Genomic DNA, 23,165 nt, shown 5'->3' on the forward strand with positions numbered 1-23,165 from the left:
AATTTGATGTGTGTATGATTTTCTATCACAGCATAATGTCTCTAACTCTGTTTCTAGAACCTGTTCAGGAAGTATTCCATGAACTGTTTGGACTTTGTAAAATAGTTGTGGCCCTTCATCTAAGTAGTGCTGCATGTGAACTGAGCTTTTCAGCTCTAACGCTCATAAAAACTAATTTACGTACAACTATGTTTGACACGAGGCTTAGCCATTTAAGGCCCTGTTTACACTAAGCCAGATAAGGTTTTCCAGAGTAAATCACACCTAACCTTATCCGTGTCCACACACAACAACGCCACCGTTTAAGACCCCCGCCCCCCTCCGTCCGCCGGCGAAACGCGGCATAGTACGCATGGGCGGAAAATGTGCACGTCATAGTCACCTCCAGTGTTGCTTTGTGTGCAAGTTCTTAAATGTAACTTATCTGAACAATATCCAGTGTTGTGGTATTTCAATTAACTAGAATCCAGTGTGCTGTGGGGCCCTATTGTAGTGAATCACACCTGAGACATCATAAATTAATCAAATCTTTATTAGACACGCAAACAAAGTGATAAAGAACATTTTACATCAGTCAAACTAGGGATCTAGATATCTGGTCAGGACACTCCTCACTCTTTTGCCTTCACCTTCATTGTCCATTCGTTTTTGGTGATTTTATATACTCTGGACCCAAACGTTGAGTCCGAAACATACATGGCGGACAATAACTGATACAGTCTGCTTTGCCAGTCCAAATGCATTCGCTGTTTTCCGTAGTTTTCCCTCGACGGCCAGGTAATACAAAGCACACACTAACTTTTTTTTTTATCACATCCACGGGAGCTTGCATTCTTGTTGTCTCTCCTTCGACAAGTGGACTAAGTTTTTCGCTAAGTAGAATCACAGCTGACACTAGAAAGTTATATTGCCGTCTGAGAAGTTTTGTATCCGAAATAGCTGCAATCGCTTTCTCTTAAGGTATTCATGCGTGATTTCCACAAGCGTCTGTACATGTAGAAGAAGGAGAAACACGGGCATGTCTGGATGACTCGCCTTCATATTTCCAGTGGTTAGCTCCGAGTTACGAAACCGCTTTATTATGAAGCTGACTTTGGCGCGTTCTTCCTGACGTCACTTCCTGTGTGGAGCATGGTCTTTCTGGCCTCACTTCCTCTCCAAACTCAGTTTGTAAACGATCAATGAGTCCATACAAAACTAAGAGCTGGAGATTCAAGAAATACACGGCGCATTTAGCCGTGTAAAAATTTGTCCGAGGAGGGGAACCTTAAACACTGGTTTAGTGTGGCTGAAACGGGGCTTAGGCTAAATCATTATTCGTTTAAGAGGTTAAACGACTTAGTGTAGACATGGCCTAAGTATCCTAAGCATTGAGTCCAAAAGAGCTGAGGACTTGAACATGGATGATTTTATTAAAGTGTTAGCCTGCCAACACAAGAACAGGCACAATTATCTGTTTTGAACGTTATTTCAGTCCCACCATCTTTTGTTATTTAATCGTGATTCAAGTTCTACTCAGTCCAGTTAATGTATTTATTTTTGCCAAATACTTTTAAAGGCACACTGTGTAATATTTTAAAGGATTCTGTTGTCAGCTATGTGGATTTGAATGAGGATTTAATTTGTCTAAATTTAAATAAAGATTTATGAATGTTACAATTTTACTTTATTAAAGAAGAAATTTGACATACTGTATTATTATTCTGCGCCAACTGTTGCAAGTTGTACGACATACTGTAGGAGCTCAATGCTTTGCAATATTGATTAATGTCAGCAATTGTCTTACAAGAAGATTCACTCCATACTTGGTGTTGGTAAACTATCGTAGTCGCTACTGCTGCTCCTGGAGTATACTGACTGTTTTATGGGTGCCACCCCTGCAGAATTAGGTGCCACCCCTGCAGAACTAGGTGCCACCCCTGTCCCACCCCCTGAAAAAAATGTCTGAACACACCACTGATACACACAATACGTTGCTTTTTTGCCAAACAGCAAACAACAATCTTTTGTACCAAAATAACACTTCAGTTTGCATTGAACAGACTAAACAACAACACATAACTTCAGCGCACAGCACAACTCGCTCCCCTGCAACTACAGTCGCGATCAAAAGTTGACATACACTTGTAAAGAACATAACATAACATGAGTTTCCAATCATTTCTACAACTCTTATTTTTTTGTGATAGAGTGATTAGAGCACATACTTGTTGGTCACAAAAAACATTCATGAAGTTTGGTTCTTTTATGAATTTATTATTGGTCTACTGAAAATGTGACCAAATGTGCTGGGTCAAAAGTATACATACAGCAATGTTATTATTTGGTTACATGTCCCTTGGCAAGTTTCACTGCAATAAGGCGCTTTTGGTAGTCATCCACAAGCATCTGGCAAGATTCTGGATGAATTTTTGACCACTCGTCCTGACAAAATTGGTGCAGCTAAATTTGTTGGTTTTCTGATATGGATGTGTTTCTTCGGCATTGTCCACACATTTAAGTCAGGATTTTGGGAAGGCCATTCTAAAACCTTAATTCTAGCCTGATTTAGCCATTCCTTTACCACTTTTGACGTGTGTTTGGGGCCATTGTCCTGTTGGAACACCCAACTTCGCCCAAGACCCAACTTCCGGGCTGATAATTTCAGGTTGTCCTGAAGAATTTGGAGGTAATCCTCTTTTTTAATGTCCCATTTATTCTCTGTAAAGCACCAGTTCCATTGGCAGCAAAACAGGTCCAGAGAATAATACTACCACCACCATGCTTGACGGTAGGAATTGGTGTTCCTGGGATTAAAGGCCTCACCTTTTCTCCTCCAAACACATTGCTGGGTATGGTGGCCAAACAGCTAATGTTTTGTTTCATCCGACATCACATGGACAAAGATAAGACCTTCTGGAAGAAAGTTCTGTGGTCAACAAGTATGTGCTCCAATCACTCTAACACAAAAAAATAAAAGTTGTAGAAATGATTGGAAACTCAAGACAGCCATGACATTATGTTCTTTATAAGTGTATGTAAACTTTTGACCCCGACTGTACATTTGTGTGCCAAGTAAAGGCAAATAATGAAATTGATAATTTTGAAAGTAATTGACAGCGGGCACTTCGCACAAAAGAAATAATCAGAATTTGCCAAATAAGCCTGAAAATAATCAACAAAGTTAGGTCAATTGCAGCCATACAGCAGTACTGAATATACAATTTAACAGGTTGTAGCAAGAATGCTTAGAGTGGGCAAAGGCCAGAAGGGCCCAGGTGAGGGAGGAATCGCGACTACGTCTAGCACGGCACGGACAGCCTATTGTGTGTACGTATTGTGTGTAATCCTTAAATTAATAATTGTTCCATAAACACACAAAAAATGTTTACAACAAACTGTGTGTAATATACAGTACTGTAAATACCTGTACACATCAGTCATGATGTAAGTGCAAGAGCAATTGTGTTTTCAGACGTGGGTCAAAACACAGGTGCATTTGAATGAGATAGTATAAAAAAGAGTGGGCCACTTTATCGTATCACACAAAACACACTTATACAAATACACACAAACACGTGTCTCCAGGTCAGAGGGACAGTGGTAGCTCAGAGCCAGCTGTGACCTGGCGTCCAGGTGCTCAGGAAAACCGCTGTTAACAGCAACGATTGATGATCTAATCAAACTGTCACCACAGCAATCCGCCACGGGGGAGGGGAGTCTGGGGAGGCGTGTGTGCATGTGGAAGGTGAGGGGGAGTAGGGTGAAAGCAGGTGGGGCAGAATATCCAGGAGGCGTAGTGCATGCTTACCGTTAGTCCAAATTGAGAGTGACAGTCTCAATAGTGAAAAGACCTCTTTTTCCCCCCCTCGATAAGTAATGGAGGAAACAACTCCAGCGTTCTTCCGGAGGATGTCACATAATCAAGGGAGCCTCAAAAACACCATCACCACCCTTCACCATTATTCCTTGATTGAAGTGTGGTAGGACGACACTATGTTCAGACTTTGCATTAATAATTACACCAAATAATAAACCAGGCGCCTTCAATATTATATTCAATATCAATATTTATTGCCCCCCGGACAATTATTCCATCATTATATATTGTTTAGGTTAGCACATGTTTACCAGGATGTGTCCCCGTACGAACGCTACACTGACTGCCTGTAACTGTGCCACTCAATGGCTCACTACTGGGTGCACTTTAAGTTTCACTTTTGTTTTTGCAGAAGCTCGCATATCGACACAAAAATTGCACATTGCACGAAAATGCTGTGTTCCAAGTCCACAGGTAAAAGGTAAAAGTAAAGTGGACAGGGAAAATCTGCAATTCCAAGAAAATTGGACTGAATCGTTTTCATTTATTCTCCTTCTATTGAACACAAGGCCCATGTGTCAGGAGACTATCACTGATGTCCAATTTAAAATGGCATTATGAGACGGAGCACAGGAATTTTGAGGAGACATTTCCTTAACATTTAGAGGTGAGAACAACCCAAATAAATGCACTGGAATGAGTTACGTTTCAATGTGGGTGTTTTGGTCTGGACCTCAGGTTGTAGAGAAGGGCAGGCGGAACGCTGGTAAATTGTATTTATTAACAAAAATAAAGAAATAGTGCAGCAGGGAAGTGCACAAAAAGCATGGGAAAGCTATGCATGTTTAGGTGCAAAGCAAAAAGCACAAAAAGTCAAGCAATGATCCAAAATTATTCAACCCTGTAAGAAATATCCTGATTGGCAAACAGGAATAAATGTGAGTGAAGTAAGAGTAGTGGTGGCAAAATGGAATCAAACAGGAAGGGGAACAAAAAATAAGAGCACTGGACAGGAAATGACACACATCGATGACGCAAAAAAAAAAGCTCACTTAGTGGCATGAATTTTGGGCAAGCACTAAAAACCATTCTCAGATGCAGAGATAATAATAAAATGCATGACTGAAGTGATGGACACCGTGTTGTAAATCAAACAGAAAGAAGAAATGGCCGCTAAAACGAAGCAAATCATATTCCAAAAAAAACCTCATCAAAGTTTTGAATATTACAGGAGTATTGCTTGTAACCTGACCTAGAAAATGGATTTAATTGAAAACAAATGTTTGAGGGACCTACAAGATTTAAGTACCGCTGGTATAATGTCATAAAAATCTGAAACATTGCTTCCAATAAGTTAACGATGGAACCTCTAACATTTGAATTAGTCTTTTTGTATGAAACAATACATCGACCACCCAGCAATACATGCCACTGTCTGCTAAAAAAAACCTGGCCCTTGGACATATTTAATTGAGGACCAACTATAAGGGCACGAGCCACACATGTGTGCCATGAGTTCTGACCTTTTTCGCATATTACACAAATCTTTACAGTAGCTGACCAGATATCTGACAGTGAAAATGTGAGGTTTATGTCGGGATTTTAGACAAGTAAGCAGAATTAGGATGACCTGAACATTTGATAGCATTCATATAGTCTACATAAAAAATAAATGAATCTGGCTGAAAAAAAAAAAAAAATGAAGGTAGCCTTCAAACATAATACTGACATGTAAATAACTACCTGTCATGTGTACAGGTTAATCACCTTCTCCAGGATATACGCACAATTGTCACTTGCCTGTCCAGTTTGCATTAATTTAATCGCTGCTCTGCTAATTCATTGATTAACTGGTTCATTAGTGATGCCTGGCAACATCCATTTATGCCTTGAAAGACTAATGTTTCAATTTAAAAGGGAAAAAAAAGCTGATAATATGCTACTTTTTGCCCAGTTCCTCTGTGCGTAATGACTGACCACTGTCACCAGTTGGTCTCAGTCTGCGACTGAGTCATGGGATGTGATATGGACATGAAGGTGAACTGTGAAAATCCTATTTAGTGTCTACTTGACTAATGGTCATTGGATTACAGCAAGGAATGACGTCACTTTTTGACGAGAAAAAATTGAAAAGCTAAAATGACTGTTGGAGCTTGCAGAAGACACCTAGATGACGTCGACACTGTTTCGAGAAAATAAATGACTGCTATGGTTATTCCACAAGTCAGGGTCACATTACTTTGACATGACAAGTGGGCAGAACTGCCTAATTCTAACTAATATTATTGTTAGGAATAGCACCCTGCAACAAGGTGCTGGATTATACAGTGATCAAAGTCAACATAAAGCTTGGCACAGACAATGCATGTGACAGCGTTGGCCCAATGACGTGATATGTACAATAACCTATGCCATCTCTAACTCAGCTCACCTAATTTTGGATATTTTTCTAAATATTCCTGCTATTGAGCAATGATAGTGTGTTTTATTTAACTAATGATGAGTTTAACCACAGGGGTGGAAATTTAAGTATTACAGCGTGTCAGCAGTATACTTCCCTCGCACACTGTACCCACAAAAACAAACATATCTTGCACAATTCTGCACCATATGCCCATGACAAGTGCATAAAAACCGCTCCCAAGTGATGGCACAGGCCAGCCCATAAAAACTTAATGCATCTAATTTTCTAGTAATCAAACTTTAATAGACTGTGATGGCTTTTAAACTAACAAATTGTAATTATCGCTTAATTTTAACAGCAATATTAACGCAATCCCTCATTCTGCAAGTGCTCATTCTCCATGAAATATTGAGTAGGGTAAACAGTAGCTGTCTGCGGGCTTTTATTCAGACAAGTAGCCAACAAAACAAAAGGTGTTCGAGGGGTTGTTGAGTCCTGGTCAGGGCCACAATGGACCAACTGCAGAAAACTTGAAAATGGATCTTAATGAATTCCATTAGACAATGTAAGTTTAGTAATACTGTATAGCAGTTAGTAATTTATGCAATATGTTTTGTATGGTCAGCATAGAGACTCAAGATTATGTTATTTTTTCCCCCTATGCTCTGCGTTCTGTGGCTGATACAAACAAGAACTAACTTTAAACATACTAAATGTCCCACAGTGAGTGCGGATATCCTGAGTTACTTTGAAGTTTAACATTTTCTTGCTCTCCTTTTCTCTGTACTAATCACTTGCTTACAGTACCAGCAGCATGGGATGGTACTGACTGCTGCCCTTGGGTGGCTACAAACTAGGCCTTACCACCCAACATCAAGACAGAGACAAAGTGCTGACACAAGCAGATAAGGGAAGGAAGAAAGAGAAAGATGAAAGAGCAGATTCATTATCAATAATTAAGGAAAACACTGTATTATAATGAATTAGAAGCTGTTTTATCCACTCTTATCGTGCTACGGCACAGCTAACACAATTCCTTAGCCAGCACAAATAGAAGTTCTGCACATACTTATGGTTCAATGAAATTGTGTGTCTGTGACTTGACCTCAGCTTGCTCTGTGGTCCATATTGCAGCCATGCTGACTCCAGGCAGGACTCTTCCGCCCTGTGTCCCTATCCAGCTTGCACAGTCAATATGGCTGTACTGTGCAGCATGCTGGGATGCGGCTGCAAGCACAGTTCGTCGTTCAAAAGCCAGATGCCTGCTTAGCCAAACTGCGCCCCTGGCACAGCCACTTGACCACAGGCAAGAATGTTTATTGACATTGTCAGCCGTATGCACGTACAATCTATTGGCACGTTTCGGTAAGTATTGATACACAGCACCTAATAAAACTGTCGTGGGTAGGACTCGTCTTCTTATGTCCTAATTCCTAAGCATGAATGAACATTTTCAACAATTGTTCACTTCGAACTTAATGTGCATTTTTCGGGAATCAAAATGGTTTCCTTAATGGAAACTGCACTATACGGCTCCATCAAATGCCAACCAAACCATGTGCAGGTTTTAGCAATTAGATAGCTCCACAACAGTGAAATCATTCTTACCAGATGCTCATATTGTACCTTTTTTTAAACTTGAACAAATATATCTTTCATCTGGGTTGTCAGCACTCTTGCTTTAAGAATGATGAGTGTATTAGTTCCAGTCGTTTATTATAACAAGCATGAAAATGGCAGGCATTTTAACAATTACCTATAAAAACAAGTATGTGAGACAGGTCAGTTGTCTTTTGCCGCCCTGTTTTGAAATAACTAATTACAAGTAATTGAGTCAAGGTCACTGCTGTCAGTCACTCTCTCTCAAGCCACTCCCTTGTTTTCGAAGTGTGTTGAAGTGCACCAACACATGCAGACACGCACACACACTGTGGCTATTAAGGTGTATTAAAGACAGAATACAAAGTCAATGTGGCCAAAATGAGTTGTGCTGTGTTAAAAGTGGTGATACAAAATAATTTTAAACTGTTTTTAAGACTTTATTCAATTTAGGAACATATTTAATTTGTGTAAATAAAAAAAAATATGGATTGCTTTATCGGCAAAATTGGTCAGCTTGATGCACACATTTAATTTAATCTGCAACAAGACTTCGTAGCCACCCAAGACAATTTTAAATTCCAGAAATATAAAGTGCAATATAAATACATGTATACACTATTATAAGAATGCATGGTTAAAAAAGAGCAACTTCTTCATGCTTTTTTGTAGTAACATACAATATCTAAATATGTTCACTTTTGAATTGATTACATCTTATGTGGACGCAAAAATGCTCCCCATGAGTACATCTAAAACAATGCATAACCATACAGTTCATACAAACAAAAGGACAAACATCCTTTATCAGCTCAGTGCCTGCAGTGAGGGGTGGTGGTGTGACATAAATGAAGACCTAGTTGTGTCACTTTATAACAGTTCAGCCATCGCTTCCTCTCTGGCACACTCATCCAGTCTACTATCCGACCAAACCTCCCATTCACTTCTGTGTTCATAACCGGGGATGGAAGAACACATGCACATAATATTTTATTATCTTGGAATGTAATTTATTAGACACAATCACTCATTTATTTATTGTACATGCATAATAATGGCATTTCGCAAAGACAAAAAAAAACATTCTGCTAAACCATGACAGTACACAGTTCACTCGCTCTCATTGCTTTTAAGGTCAAATATTACACTCTTCTATGGACCATATAGGTTGTTTTTCACACTTTAAATCCACTTAAAAAGAAATCCAACTTTAAAGAAAGACTGCACTTTATTCGGAATTGTGACCATCATCCCCAATCCTTAAGTGAAACAAGAACACAAGTATTTATTATGTGTGTTTTAAATAGTAAACAACTCCTAGTACGCAACGGCTAACAATGCAGGTAATTGGGATTCATCCATTACAGTGTTAATTTTTTGACCAATTATTTTCGTCTTTGTTTTAGTCAGCAACCTATTTTTCCCTGACGAATAGAAGAAAATAACAAATCCAAACAAATGCATGTTGACTAAGATGATAACAAAATTAACTGACATTTTACTCAATGAATAAAAACACGACAAAAATGTTGACAGAAACAAAATCTAATCATACTTATATCCGTCTTGTAGATATTAGAGTTATCCCGATGCCGATATTTTGATAGTGGTATCAAAATGTATTTTGATATTTTGATAATTTTCTAAATAAAGGGGACCACAAAAAATGTTTTGTGATACATTACATACGTTTCTCATTGCAATAAAATCATAATTTTGCCATTAAATAACATAGTGAACAAACTGGAAAACTTCACTTTTAGTAGTAAGCAAGCAAATGGGTTACAAAGGCTCCTATTTTGGCTGCTGATGTATGCAGTAACATAAGGTGTCATCTTCCATTCCATTATTTTGTCAAAATTATGAGGACTAGCGGTAGGAAATTGATGTGTTTATTTACTGTTAATATCTGCTTACTTTCTGTTTTAACATGTTCAATATACACTTCTGTTAAAATGTAAGAATCACTTATTCTTCTGTGGTTTGGATACTTTACATAAGTTTTGGGTGATACCACAAATATGGGTACCAATCCGATACCAAGTTGTTACAGGGTCATATATTGATCATAATTAAACTCCTCATGTGTCCAGAAACAAATTTCCTAAGTTTATAAACATCATACAATACAAATACTTGGTATTGTTACAAACGATATATGTGTACACCCACCTTTTTGTTTACATTCAGGAGCACACGCTTTCTGTTAGCGGTGAATGTGAGCTATTGAATCCTCCTACGGTGTGTAGTTAAAGTTAAAGTCCCAACAATAGTCACTCACACACTATCCATCCATCCATCCATCCATTTTCTACCGCTTGTCCCTTTCAGGGTCGCGAGGGGGTGCTGGAGCCTATCTCAGCTGCATTAGGTGTGGTGAAATTATCCTCTGTATTTGACCCAGCCCTTGTTCACCCCCTGATAGGTGAGGGGAGCAGTGAGCAGCAGTGGTGGCTGCGCTCAGGAATTATTTGGTGATTTAACCCCAAATTCCAACCCTTGATGCTGAGTGCCAAACAGGGAGGCAATGGGTCCCATTTTTATCTCAAAGGATACGTTAGCTGCTAGTTAGGTTATTAGCTAGCTATGTTTTAAAGCACAACATACAGAGCTGCATTTCATTGCTTACAGCGCCACCTTTATCATTAGGGTTAAAGCCAAAATATGTCCATTCTCCATCTTCTGTCTTCACACTGGTTCTGCTTGCAATGAGTGCTGTGTGTGCATGTATTGACTAACATACGCCGTGGCTTGTATGCCAGCATTGTCACAGTGCGCCGCACATCATCTGGATGACAAAAAAATATAAAGGAATCTGTTGGGTTTTTTTAAGCGTTTTTTAATTTATTAGTACCGCGGTACATTATTAACCAGTGTTTAAACCGGTGGCTCTCAACTTGGCCTAGTAGATATATAAGCCAATCACAGCTCTTTAACAGCGTACATATACAGTAAGTGAGGGGCTGGGAGTTAGTTATGAATAAAAGGCAATCAGATGCTTTTCCTTGTGAGCTAAGGAAGTTTTCTCACCGCCAAAACCTAAATGCATCGTTTTAACATGATCCACATCGTTTTAGGTGTACACCTAGGAGAAAGGAAAGAGGACACATTTTATGTTTGATGTTAGGATGCCATCAGCAGGCGAGTCATCGATTGTGACGCCCACACAACTGTAAAATACAGCTAATTTTACCGTACTACTTATTTAAAAAAAATGATCAAGTTATTTTCTCTGCCTCAAGGAATCGTTCATTTAATGGTAAATCCAAAAGCATGACAACTTTTAATGTGGTCTAACAAGCTTATGTCACACACGCAGCAAAAAGAGGAAGTTGATGCAGCGTTTCCTATTTATTTGAGGCGGATGTTTATTAACAAATGAAAGGTTTCAGCCCCCCCGCGACCTAAAGACTCCTGAATTTCAGTGCCCCTCCCGAAAATCTCCCGGGGCAACCATTCTCCCGAATTTCTCCCGATTTCACTCAGACAACAATATTAAAGGCGTGCCGTTATGGCACTGCTTTTAGCGTCCTCTGCAACCTGTCGACGCGTCCGCTTTTTGACCATACAAACAGCGTGCCGGCCCAGTCACATGTTGTATGCGGCTTCTGCATACACACGAAAGTGACTGCAAGACATACTTGATCAACAGCCACATTGAGGGTGGCCGTATAAACAACTTTAGCACTGTTACAAATATGCGCCACACTGTGAACCTACACCAAACAAGAATGACAAACACATTTCGGGAGAACATCCGCACCGTAACACAACATAAACACAAAAGAACAGATACCCAGAATCCCTTGCATCCCTAACTCTTCCGGGCTACAATATACACCCCCACTACCACCAAGCCCCCCCCCCCAATCTCACGAATTCGAAGGTCTCAATGTTGGCAAGTATGCCCGCGACCCCGAGAGGGAAAAGCAGTAGAAAAATGGAGGGATGGAATAAACTTTCCACGCCACATATAGTGTGACAACCCACTTTATTGTCCTGCTCATAAACAATTAATGATGAAAGCATGCATTGTAACTCCGTTTCACAACACACATACACACTTGCTTTGCCAGAGACATAGCATAAAAAATAGAAAAAGTGTCTCAGATACAGTATACTTTTTGGCATTGACATGTGAAGCATAAAATGACTAACGACATCATTCCTGACCATAAGATCATGCTACTTCTGTGTTAAACAAATGCTTTGCAGGTAGTCTAAATAAAGGTGCTTTCAAAAAACCCTAGCAACACCGCCAACAATGCTCTATTTATATGCAATGCACTGCAAATTAACCCAGCTATAGTGAAAAAAAACTGTTATTGTAAGACCTAACACCGATGAACTACTTGTCTGGCGTCGTGACACATCGCCTCGCTCACACTGCTCCTCCGACCACTAAAGAGTAGCCAGGTAGTAGTTACTTTGTGATGTGCTTATAATACCAATGGGTTGAGACCCGCCATTAAAGAAAGTAGAAGGAGATTGAGTCAATTAAAGTTAATGCTAGGTTATTATGTATCTTACTTGTGTAGTAGAAGGTTGTGGCACCAAGGTGGTCAACTTTGAAAATACACACGCTACCAACTTAAAGGGGAACATTATCACCAGACCTATGTAAGCGTCAATATATACCTTGATGTTGCAGAAAAAAAGACCATATTTTTTTTTAACCGATTTCCGAACTCTAAATGGGTGAATTTTGGCGAATTAAATGCCTTTCTAATATTCGCTCTCGGAGCGATGACGTCACAACGTGACGTCACATCAGGAAGCAATCCGCCATTTTCTCAAACACCGAGTCAAATCAGCTCTGTTATTTTCCGTTTTTTCGACTGTTTTCCGTACCTTGGAGACATCATGCCTCGTCGGTGTGTTGTCGGAGGGTGTAACAACACGAACAGGGACGGATTCAAGTTGCACCAGTGGCCCAAAGATGCGAAAGTGGCAAGACATTGGACGTTTGTTCTGCACACTTTACCGACAAAAGCTATGCTACGACAGAGATGGCAAGAATGTGTGGATATCCTGCGACACTCAAAGCAGATGCATTTCCAACGATAAAGTCAAAGAAATCTGCCGCCAGACCCCCATTGAATCTGCCGGAGTGTGTGAGCAATTCAGGACTTCGGTAGCACGGCAAGCAACGGCGGCAGTTTGTTCCCGCAGACGAGCGAGCTAAACCCCCCTGGATGTCTTGGCTCACACCGTCCCGAAGATGATCAAGAGAAGAATATAGACCCTAGCTTCCCTGGCCTGCTGACATGAGGGTATGTCTATAGAATATATTAATTGATGAAAATTGGGCTGTCTGCACTCTCAAAGTGCATGTTGTTGCCAAATGTATTTCATATTCTGTAAACCTAGTTCATAGTTGTTAATTTCCTTTAATGCCAAACAAACACATACCAATCGTTGGTTAGAAGGCGATCGCCAAATTCGTCCTCGCTTTCTCCCGTGTCGCTGGCTGTCGTGTCGTTTTCGTCGGTTTCGCTTGCATACGTTTCAAACCGATATGGCTCAATAGCTTCAGTTTCTTCTTCAATTTCGTTTTCGCTACCTGCCTCCACAATACAACCATCCGTTTCAATACATGCGTAATCTGTTGAATCGCTTAAGCCGCTGAAATACGAGTCTGAATCCGAGCTAATGTCGCTATAGCTTGCTGTTCTTTCCGCCATGTTTGTTTGTGTTGGCTTCACTATGTGACGTCACAGGAAAATGGACGGGTGTTTATAACGATGGTTAAAACCAGGCACTTTGAAGCTTTTTTTTAGGGATATTGCGTGATGGGTAAAATTTTGAAAAAAACTTCGAAAAATATAATAAGCCACTGGCAACTGATTTTTAATGGTTTTAACCATTCTGAAATTGTGATAATGTTCCCCTTTAATAGTATAATATGGCTCTCAACTTGGCAAACAAATGGAAGACAGCATAAAACCATTGCAACATCGCTAGAAAGCATTTTCTTATCTGAGGAGTGAGAATTATGCTGAATTTACCAGCTCAAGGATTGTACATATGCCGAAAGATACTGGGATGCAGACAAATGGGATGGTTGTAAGAGCAGACATTGTAAGTCACTGTGTTATGTTCTTATTTGAAACATTTAGCTATAGTGATACAAGATAGCGCTCCAAGGTGCTCACAAAGTCTGCCATTAGTGCTTGCAAACACAAAAAGTGTACATTGGTCGCTATGTGTTTTGTGAAATAAATGTGCCCAGGAAAGAGGTGCTTGAAATTACCAAAATTCTGTACATGTTACGTTATCATTAATGTGCCTGTCACTAACTCACATACACACTTATATTATGTATATAAAACAGTGTTGAAGGTTTAGAGATGGAGTTTAGAGGGCTTTATAGGTGGATTAGAGTGGCTCTCTATTACCTGCACTGTTAGCTGCCTCATACAAGCAGTTTTTTTTTACTATTTAGAACGCACAGAATAGGAAAAGATGTGTGTTCTTGCCTCACATAGAGATTGTCAATGACGGACACAATTGCCTAAAAGTGCAGTTTCCCTTTAAACTGTTCACGTACCCGGAGTTTGCATGTTCTCCCCGTGACTGCGTGGGTTCCCTCCGGGTACACAGGCTTCCTCCCACTGCCAAAAACATGCACCTGGGGATAGGTTGATTGGCAACACTAAATTGGCCCTAGAGTGTGAATGTGAGTCTGAATGTTGTCTGTCTATCTGTGTTGGCCCTGTGATGAGGTGGCGACTTGTCCAGGGTGTACCCCGCCTTACGCCCGAATGCAGCTGAGATAGGCTCCAGCACCCCCCGTGACCCAAAAGGGGACAAGCGGTAGAAAATGAATGGATGGATGGATCTTCACGTACCCCAAATCCCCTATTGGATCCGTCAAAAAAAGCAGACTATCATCCTCTTTTTATACAACATCCTCTTTTTCTTTGACTAAAGGATCTCCCCAGTGTTCTAAAAATAACAGGTGAACAGAGCCATAGAGATGGTGATGAAACTGCTTATTTGACAGTGTCCTACCGCAATCCATCTTTCCACCGCCTGCCAGCCAGCATATGTGTACTATTGGCTCCCCCCCATAACAATCCTCATCGCCTCTAAACCCACCCCCTCAGTGGTCCCCAGTTGCTAGTTTAGATACTGCCCCGCACACATACAAACATACAATTTTCCCCTCTGCGAGTGTCCGAGTCTTCTGGTTTGGAGTTTCACAACCCGTGCAGTTATCAATCATCCAGACAGTCATGTCACATTGAAACCTACAAACGTCTGCATGGCAACACTTACAGTGGGGGGAATAATTATGATTTGATCCTGTGCTGATGTTAGCTTGCGTTTTTACAAATACATGGCCAGTCCATAATGTGTGTGGTAGGTTCATTTTAACAAAGAAAGCCAGCATATCAAAAAAGTAAATTAGGAAATAGTTTGTGTTTGACTGAGTCTTTTGACCCCAACAGACCGCTTATGTCCAATGAAGCACACAAATGAGTCCGGTCCCTTCAGCAGGAAGCTTAATATAACCAAATCACCATTGGCGCAATAATTAGAAAATTGACAAAATACAAAATAATAAGGTTTGGAGCTCCATGCAAGATCTTACCTCATGGGGTAAGGCTAATTCTGAGAAAAATGAGTGATCAGCTCTGAATTGCAGAAAGAGCTTGTTAATGACCTCAGGAGAGCTGGAACCACAGTCACTAATAAAACCATAGGTGACACACTTTGCTGTAGTAAAATTAGATTCTACAGTGTCCACAAGGTCTCACTGTTCAGGAAGGCACATGTACAGGCCAGAGAAAGACCAATAAACACCTGGGAATGCTTTGGGGGAACTAATACTAAATGTTTTTTTTTGGTTTTCCTATGATCCTTTTCGTGATATTCTGTCTGTAATAAAGGTAACAAAAATGAATTGCCTGCCCATGTCTTTGTCAGGGTGTAAACATACAAAAGCAGCAGGGGATCAAATAATTGTATTCTCCACAGTGTACACACACACAAATTCATTGTGTCTTCTCTTTTTAGTGTCTCCATGTCATACTTGCCTCTCATTTTCCCTATTTTAACCTCCATCCTGTCTTTTCATGCATCACATTCCTACATTGACCCAAATTTGCTCCATTTAATAGTCCGCCGTATACACTCAATGCCCTTGTGCTAATTAAGCTGCACACCTTGAAAATATGACGGTTAATTAATGATGAGATAAAGCCTGTGTGCAGAACTGTCAGTAAAATGATGACACTGTGCTTTACAGGTTTAAATACACTAAACCTGGTGATCGATCTTTACCTGCAGAGAATACATGCCTGTGTGTGCACCTTTGGATGGCATTCAAGGGTGCAGTAGGATAAAAGATCTGATACAAGGAGTAGAAAAAAAGGGCAAGGCTAAAACTGGTGATCTCATTAAGGACTGTTTGGTGGGGTTCAACATTATTTACAATAATGTACATGAATGTATATGCATTGGATGTGTAAGTTAATGTGTGTGCTAACTTTTGGTATAAAAAAATCAGCAAAGACTAAATGAGCCAAAATTACACACAACTTAGCTAAGAAAGTCAATTTGAAACAAAAATAATGTTTATGTAAGTTAGGTTGAGGCTGTGGCTTCATTATTTACAGAGTAAGTCAATTTGATTTATTCTGTAAAGCCGTAGAATATGTACTTATCTGCATAAACATATTCATACAAAAACGATTTGGAGTTTGTAGGTAAAATATTATTTTTACACTGTTGCCATTTTATACAGCTAAAATGTGAGGATGCCATTAAATCCCACTTGCCAAACTACAATTTTTCAAGAAACAAACTGGTTATCTACAGTACAGGCCAAAAGTTTGGACACACCTTCTCCTCATTCAATGTGTTTTCTTTATTTTCATGACTATTTACATTGTAGATTGTCACTGAAGGCATCAAAACTATGAATGAACACATGTGGAGTTATGTACTTAACGAAAAAAGGTGGAATAACTGAAAACATGTTTTATAGTTGTGCTATATTCCATAGCCACCCTTTGCTCTGATTACTGCTTTGCACACTCTTGGCTAACTCTCAGTGAGCTTCAAGCACACCTGTGAAGTGAAAACCATTTCAGGTGACTCTCTTGAAGCTCATCGAGAGAATACCAAGAGTTTGCGAAAAAGTAATCAGAGCAAAGGGTGGCTATTTTGAAGAAACTGGAATTTAAAACATGTTTTCAGTTAGCTCACCTTTTTTTTGTTAAGTACATAACTCCACATGTGTTCATTCATAGTTTCGATGCCTTCAGTGACAATCAACAATGTAAATAGTCATGAAAATAAAGAAAACACATTAAATGAGAAGGTGTGTCCAAACTTTTGGCCTGTACTGTATAATTAGAATAGCAATGAAAATCATGCATCGGAACATACTCTATACCAAAAGTACATCATTGTTAAATTTACTTACAGAGATTAAAATGTCAAATAGAGACGTACTTTAGCTGTGGACTAATCATAGACATCACAAATATCTAAAATATTTAGAATATTTCAGAAATGTCTAAATCTACACCTTCTCATCAACAGCAATTGTGACTTATGAGTAATGAATATGGAGGTCTGTTTCTATTCTAATGCCTCGGATAATGTTTAGCTTCTACTTTTGGATTGCCAAGAGGGTAGTAGGTGGGCGATGTGGTTGGACTATATAAGTCTACCTCATCCCTTTCACATAGAAAGAAACACACACATTAAGCGTAGAGCTCAGCTTCAGAGACAGAGCTGCAGACATTACACATACACAAAAACACATATTCTTCTACACAGACAGAACTACCGGTAGTAACGAAAACAACATTCATCCTTAATTTAAGAGAGAGAGCAGGAAGTAAGATGGTGAAAAGAACCAGATGTTTGACACAAAAAAAGGGTAGGACGATGACCATCGAGACAGATGGAAGGGCATTTAACAGAAGTGCAAATTGTGTTTTTTTTCACATGAAATTGAGGGGGATGTTGTAAATAAAATATTCTGCAAACTTTACCTTTCTTTACGCTGGCCGATTCCATGTTTTCCAAGCAGGTGGGTGCTGAGGTGTTTCTTCATCACGAACGCCCATCTTTAATAAACATACAAAACAAAGAAAAAAATAAAGGAAGTAAATATCCAGACAGTATTATCAAAATGTTTGTACATGTAAAAAAAGGTGGGCTAATCTAATACATGTTCTGCAAACATTCCTAAACAAAACATTATTAGTGGTAACTACCGGTATCTGCAAAAACAGAAAGCGTATGCATTTATTTGTGCGCACTTTTCAACTCTAAACTACAGCACACCAAAGGGTGAACATAGCTTGTGGTATTATTTTTCTGACAAATACGCCACGTAGTGGCGCTGTTATCAAACCCCATGGTTTGACCAGGTAATTGGAATTGACTTGTAACTTCTCACACAGCTCAATGTGCCCTACAAAACGATCAATATAACTTTGGGGTGGTTCGCCTAAACACATTCACAACCTAAAAAAAGCTCATGGACCTGGAGTACATCCAGTGGCATACATACCAAGTATTAAATCCTGAGATGTCAATAGGTGCACAGCAACCACCATGTTATGACTTTGTTGAGTTTATTGTGTCTCCTTAACAGCACATGAAAACATAATGAATGGATGACAGGACTAAATACTCAGACATCCGAGCTGCTTCCACAGTGTTTTCATCTCCTGGCCTTTTTATTTAGCACCCATCACTTCCAATTATTGTGCAGCATAGAGACAATGACCACATCTGAGAACTGAGGGTAGAGCTACATAAAAGAGGCCGAGGGAGAGACAGTCACGCCCCTCACGCGGTTGGCACCATCACTAAGAAAACATTGGTTCTCCTGTGCTGTGCTCCTTTCAATTCTTTTCACTTTTCCATACTCTGACTTGATCATTATTTTATTTTATTTTTTTCTGTGGTGAGCCACTCTGTTTTGCTATTATGCTTTTGGAGCCAGTCTGTCATTGACAAAGAGCGCAATTATTTCAGCATTAATGTGCCCATGTCAGATTGAACTTACCCAACGACATTTGGACACACACATGCAAACACACTATGCCCCACTCCGCCCCAAACACAGACCCCGAGGCATATGCTAAGTAACACCACCATATTAATATTCAAACATTTTTCACTGTTTTGCCTCGTTATAATCATGCTACATTTTCTCTCAATCCATGTCTAACTCAATCCATCTGGGACGTTGCCTTTAAGTCAAACTGGGAGATAGTTATTGGGAGTGACTATATCTGAATCTTGTGTACTCAAAACACGGAGACTGACATACTTGAAAATACTAAGAATACATGAGCATCTAAAAATGCCTCGATAGATGGCCTCATCTATAATGAAACAAACAGCATAATTAATACATATTGAAGCAGGTGCTGGTAAAAAGAAGGCATCAATACAACTAAGAGGAAAATAAAAGCAAGACCTTGGTACACTCCATGCATGTTTGCTTAAGTCATTGTGTTCAGTGATGAAAATAAGAAAAAATTAGATTGCAAACATCTCAGTTAATTATGTATTACAGCTGTCCTTCATAAACCTAATTACAGAGTGCTGAAAGGCAACAGCGGCAATTTACATATGTGCTTGAAAGACAAGTCATATGCAAAATATGATTTTAATTAGCAGTCTTTGATAGAGAGGGGTACGAATCAAACTGGCATGTTGTGAGATCTCATCTTTGCCTTTTCTACAAGATAAATCCCGGAATAGCACTGACAAATGCCCTGTGGATGATCTTTGCACAAGCTCGACAGACGCACACGGTCTGAAAACACATCAGAAATGTATAATAAATGCTTTTAACAAGGAACAATTCAAGTATTAGCAAATGATCAAATAACATTTCATGTTTTATACAATACAGAAAATATATGATACTCTATAACAGGTGCTGATAGAGATTCCTGTTCCTGTACCCAATCATGCATACTGTATATGCAATTAATCATTGCATATTCCCTTAAAAGGGAAATGCATTTGTATTGAGACCCCTGCTTTGAGTATATCTGCTACCATCCAGGTCAAGGCCTCAGCTTGTTGTCCAGCTGCTTTGGGCTGCATGATCAACCTGAACCATCAGCCTTGATGGTTACTGTAACAAAGAGATACTTTAACATGCCATTCATTCATATCAATTCTCTCCCACCCCCCATGAAATGAGCTAATAAGGCTGTGCCTCTGCCCTCTAGGGAGGCTCATAATATCCATTGCAGATATGAAAAGAGAAAGACAGAGGCTGTGGTGTTTCACGTTCAACTCTCCCTTCAGACTAATCGCAGCGCCACAGCTCGTTAGGTCCGTGACGTGCCGCAGCTTTACCGATAAGCAGGGGAGACACGGCTCAATTACCCACACTTACAATCTTTCTCTCTCTTTTCCCTCCCACCGGCTGACGATGAAGAGATAGCGTGTCAATTTCTGATACAAACAACTTCATTTGACTAATGGTGTTCCTCGATAGGCTCATCTACAAGTCTGGAAGCGAAGGAAGATCTAAGAAAAAGCCCCAAGCACCATTTGGCTTAGATATATTGTTGTCTAACCCCAAAATCGCACTCATTCCGGAGTGTTGTGCACAAGGCGTGCCAACTTTTTCATTTTACTTTTAGCCAAGACACACATACGGAAGTGAAGGATCGATTGCATTCATTGCATCTTCATTCAAGATTTTTTGGGAACTAAATGGCTTTGTCCTAATCAAGGCTAAAGCTACAGCTTTATATATATAGCCGCTCTACCAACCGATATAGCTCGGTTGGTAGAGCGGCCGTGCCAGTAACTTGAGGGTTGCAGGTTCGATCCCCGCTTCCGCCATCCTAGTCACTGCCGTTGTGTCCTTGGGCAAGACACTTTACCCACCTGCTCCCAGTGCCACCCACACTGGTTTAAATGTAACTTAGATATTGGGTTTCACAATGTAAAGCGCTTTGAGTCACTTGAGAAAAAGCGCTATATAAATGTAATTCACTACAGCTACTCAAACAAGTACTGTATTAGGCGGAGTGAGTTATATGTGGGGCAGCATGGTAGTACAGGGGTTAGTTCATGTGCCTCACAATACAAAGGTTCTGGGTTCGATCCCTGGGTTGGGGGTCTTTCTGCGTGGAGTTTGCATGTTTTCCCCGTGACTGTGTGGGTTCCCTCTGGGAACTCCGGCTTCCTCCCACCTCCAAAGACATGCACCTGGGGATAGGTTGATTGGCAACACTAAATTGGCCCTAGTGTGTGAATGTGAGTGTGAATGTTGTCTGTCTATCTGTGATGAGGTGGAGACTTGTCCAGGGTGTACCCCACCTACCGCCCAAATGCAGCTGAGATAAGCTCCAGCACCCCTCGTGACCCCAAAAGGGACAATCGGTAGAAAATGGATGGCTGGATGGAGTTATATGTGGCAAAATAACATTGACATGTTACCCAAATGTAACACAATTATTGTCTGTAAATCTTGCTGTCGGTTGTTTGGAATTTCTGACAAAAGCCTTGTTCTTTGCAAATAACGATCACTTTAAGGATACTAATGGTCCCAAGAACTATGGCAGACGTATTTAACTTAATCGTTCAGTGAAATACATTGGAAAACAGGCCTTGCATTTTTTGATAGCTGTCAGATTAAGAAACGGTTCATTTCAAACTAAGTGGAGGTGCTAAACCTTGTCTTGAAGTTGCGAGCTGCCATGATGTAGAAAAGACATATTAGTAGCATTCAGCGCCAAAGTTTTAGCACTGGGTGCAACAGATCTTGAGGAGAAGCATCAAACATAAATAGAACATTTTGAAATGGTCTGCTGGGCCCAAAAGAAATGACTGTGTGCAGGCTCATCCACAGCCTCCTGTGCCTGTCCTAATGATGGCCTCCACCTGCTGCTTTAATGTCACAGCTGGATCACCCTCCATCCCTCACTGACTCGGACCGCCATCAGCAGCAGGTAGCTGCCCCTCTTTGCACACCCCTCTCTCACTATCAGTTACTTTATGTTCCTTTACGTCTATCTTCCTATAACTTCTATCTTTCTCTGACACAAACTAAACATCCACTGCATATACATGTACAGTATTTGCTTGATTATATATTATCTTCCTCCATTTATGTTGCTGTTTTCTATGTGTTTCGTGTACCTTCTTGGCCTTTTGAGCATACCTAATCAACAAGTATGTTTTCATTCAGTTTCAGTTGAACCTTTATCCTTTGTCCTATTGTTGCTTATAATTGCTTGCTGCTAATAGGCCATGCTATGTGAAAAGTAAAATGTTAAAAGGGCATCTAAATAAAACGTTAAATTAGGGCTGGGTGATATATATCGATATACTCGATATATCGCGGGTTTATCTCTGTGCGATATAGAAAATGACTATATCGTGATATTCGAGTATACGTTCTCACGCAGTTGCTTTTAGCTGCGGACATTACACTACAGGCTCTTCTCACTCTTTCTAGTCTCTCCTTCTCACAGAGACTTAATAAACAATCACACCTTCTTACACACGTCACATACTGTCACGTCATACGTCACATACGTGTACGCCCTCGCTGAGCAGAGAGGTAGCAGCATGGCTAAAGTTAGCTGTGGTGCGAGTGGTAATACGAGAGAAAGAAGGTGCAAATCTGGTAACAAATGATGGAAGAATTAATTCCAAAGAAAAACAGCACGGGGTCCATCGTCTGGCGGTGGTTTGGCTTCAAGTGGGAATATGTCGAAACAGACAGCCGTAATTTGTCAAGTGTGGGGCAAAAAGCAGCATTACTGCTAATATGTAGCATCATTTGAAAAGTCACCCGCTCGAGAATGAAGAGTGCTTACTCCGCACGTCAGCATCTCCGTTCGGTGCCACACCAACAAAATGCCGAGGCAACCATTTCCACATCAACACCGTATGAAAAAAATAGTCCACGACATAAGGAGATAACGCCTGCCGGAACCTACCACATAGCGAAGGACGTACACAATTTGATTTCCTATTATGGAGCTCATTTTTATTTGACAGTTATTGAAATATCTTGTGTGACATCATGCACAGAAGTGCACTTTATTTGTTTTAAACTATTGTAGTGGCGTTCTGTACACAAAGTGCACTTTAATTTAGTGTTGTTTTGATATGTCATCTTGAGGACATCATGCACAAAAGTGCACTAATAGCTTCATTTAAAATCCATCCATCCATTTTCTACCGCTTATTCCCTTCGGGGTCGCGGGGGGCGCTGGAGCCTATCTCAGCTACAATCGGGCGGAAGGCGGAGTACACCCTGGACAAGTCGCCACCTCATGTCTCTGACAATTTGGCACTTTCTGTTTTGAAATGACATGAATGTTTGTGCCACTGCTTAATAACTGT

General features: G+C 40.2%; 1 protein-coding gene across 1 annotated transcript in view; it reads right to left on the bottom strand.

Moving 5' to 3' along the window:
• Positions 1–23,165, bottom strand: part of znf407 (zinc finger protein 407) — a 270,903-nt gene that overhangs the window by 139,255 nt on the left and 108,483 nt on the right. Inside the window, exon 5 of the mRNA XM_061950033.1 lies at positions 17,816–17,890. Within this exon, the coding sequence (XP_061806017.1) occupies positions 17,816–17,890 (75 nt within the window). The remainder of the gene's footprint in view (positions 1–17,815; positions 17,891–23,165) is intronic.

Source organism: Nerophis lumbriciformis, linkage group LG04 (genome assembly GCF_033978685.3).
Source record: "Nerophis lumbriciformis linkage group LG04, RoL_Nlum_v2.1, whole genome shotgun sequence".
NCBI classification, from domain to species: domain Eukaryota; kingdom Metazoa; phylum Chordata; class Actinopteri; order Syngnathiformes; family Syngnathidae; genus Nerophis; species Nerophis lumbriciformis.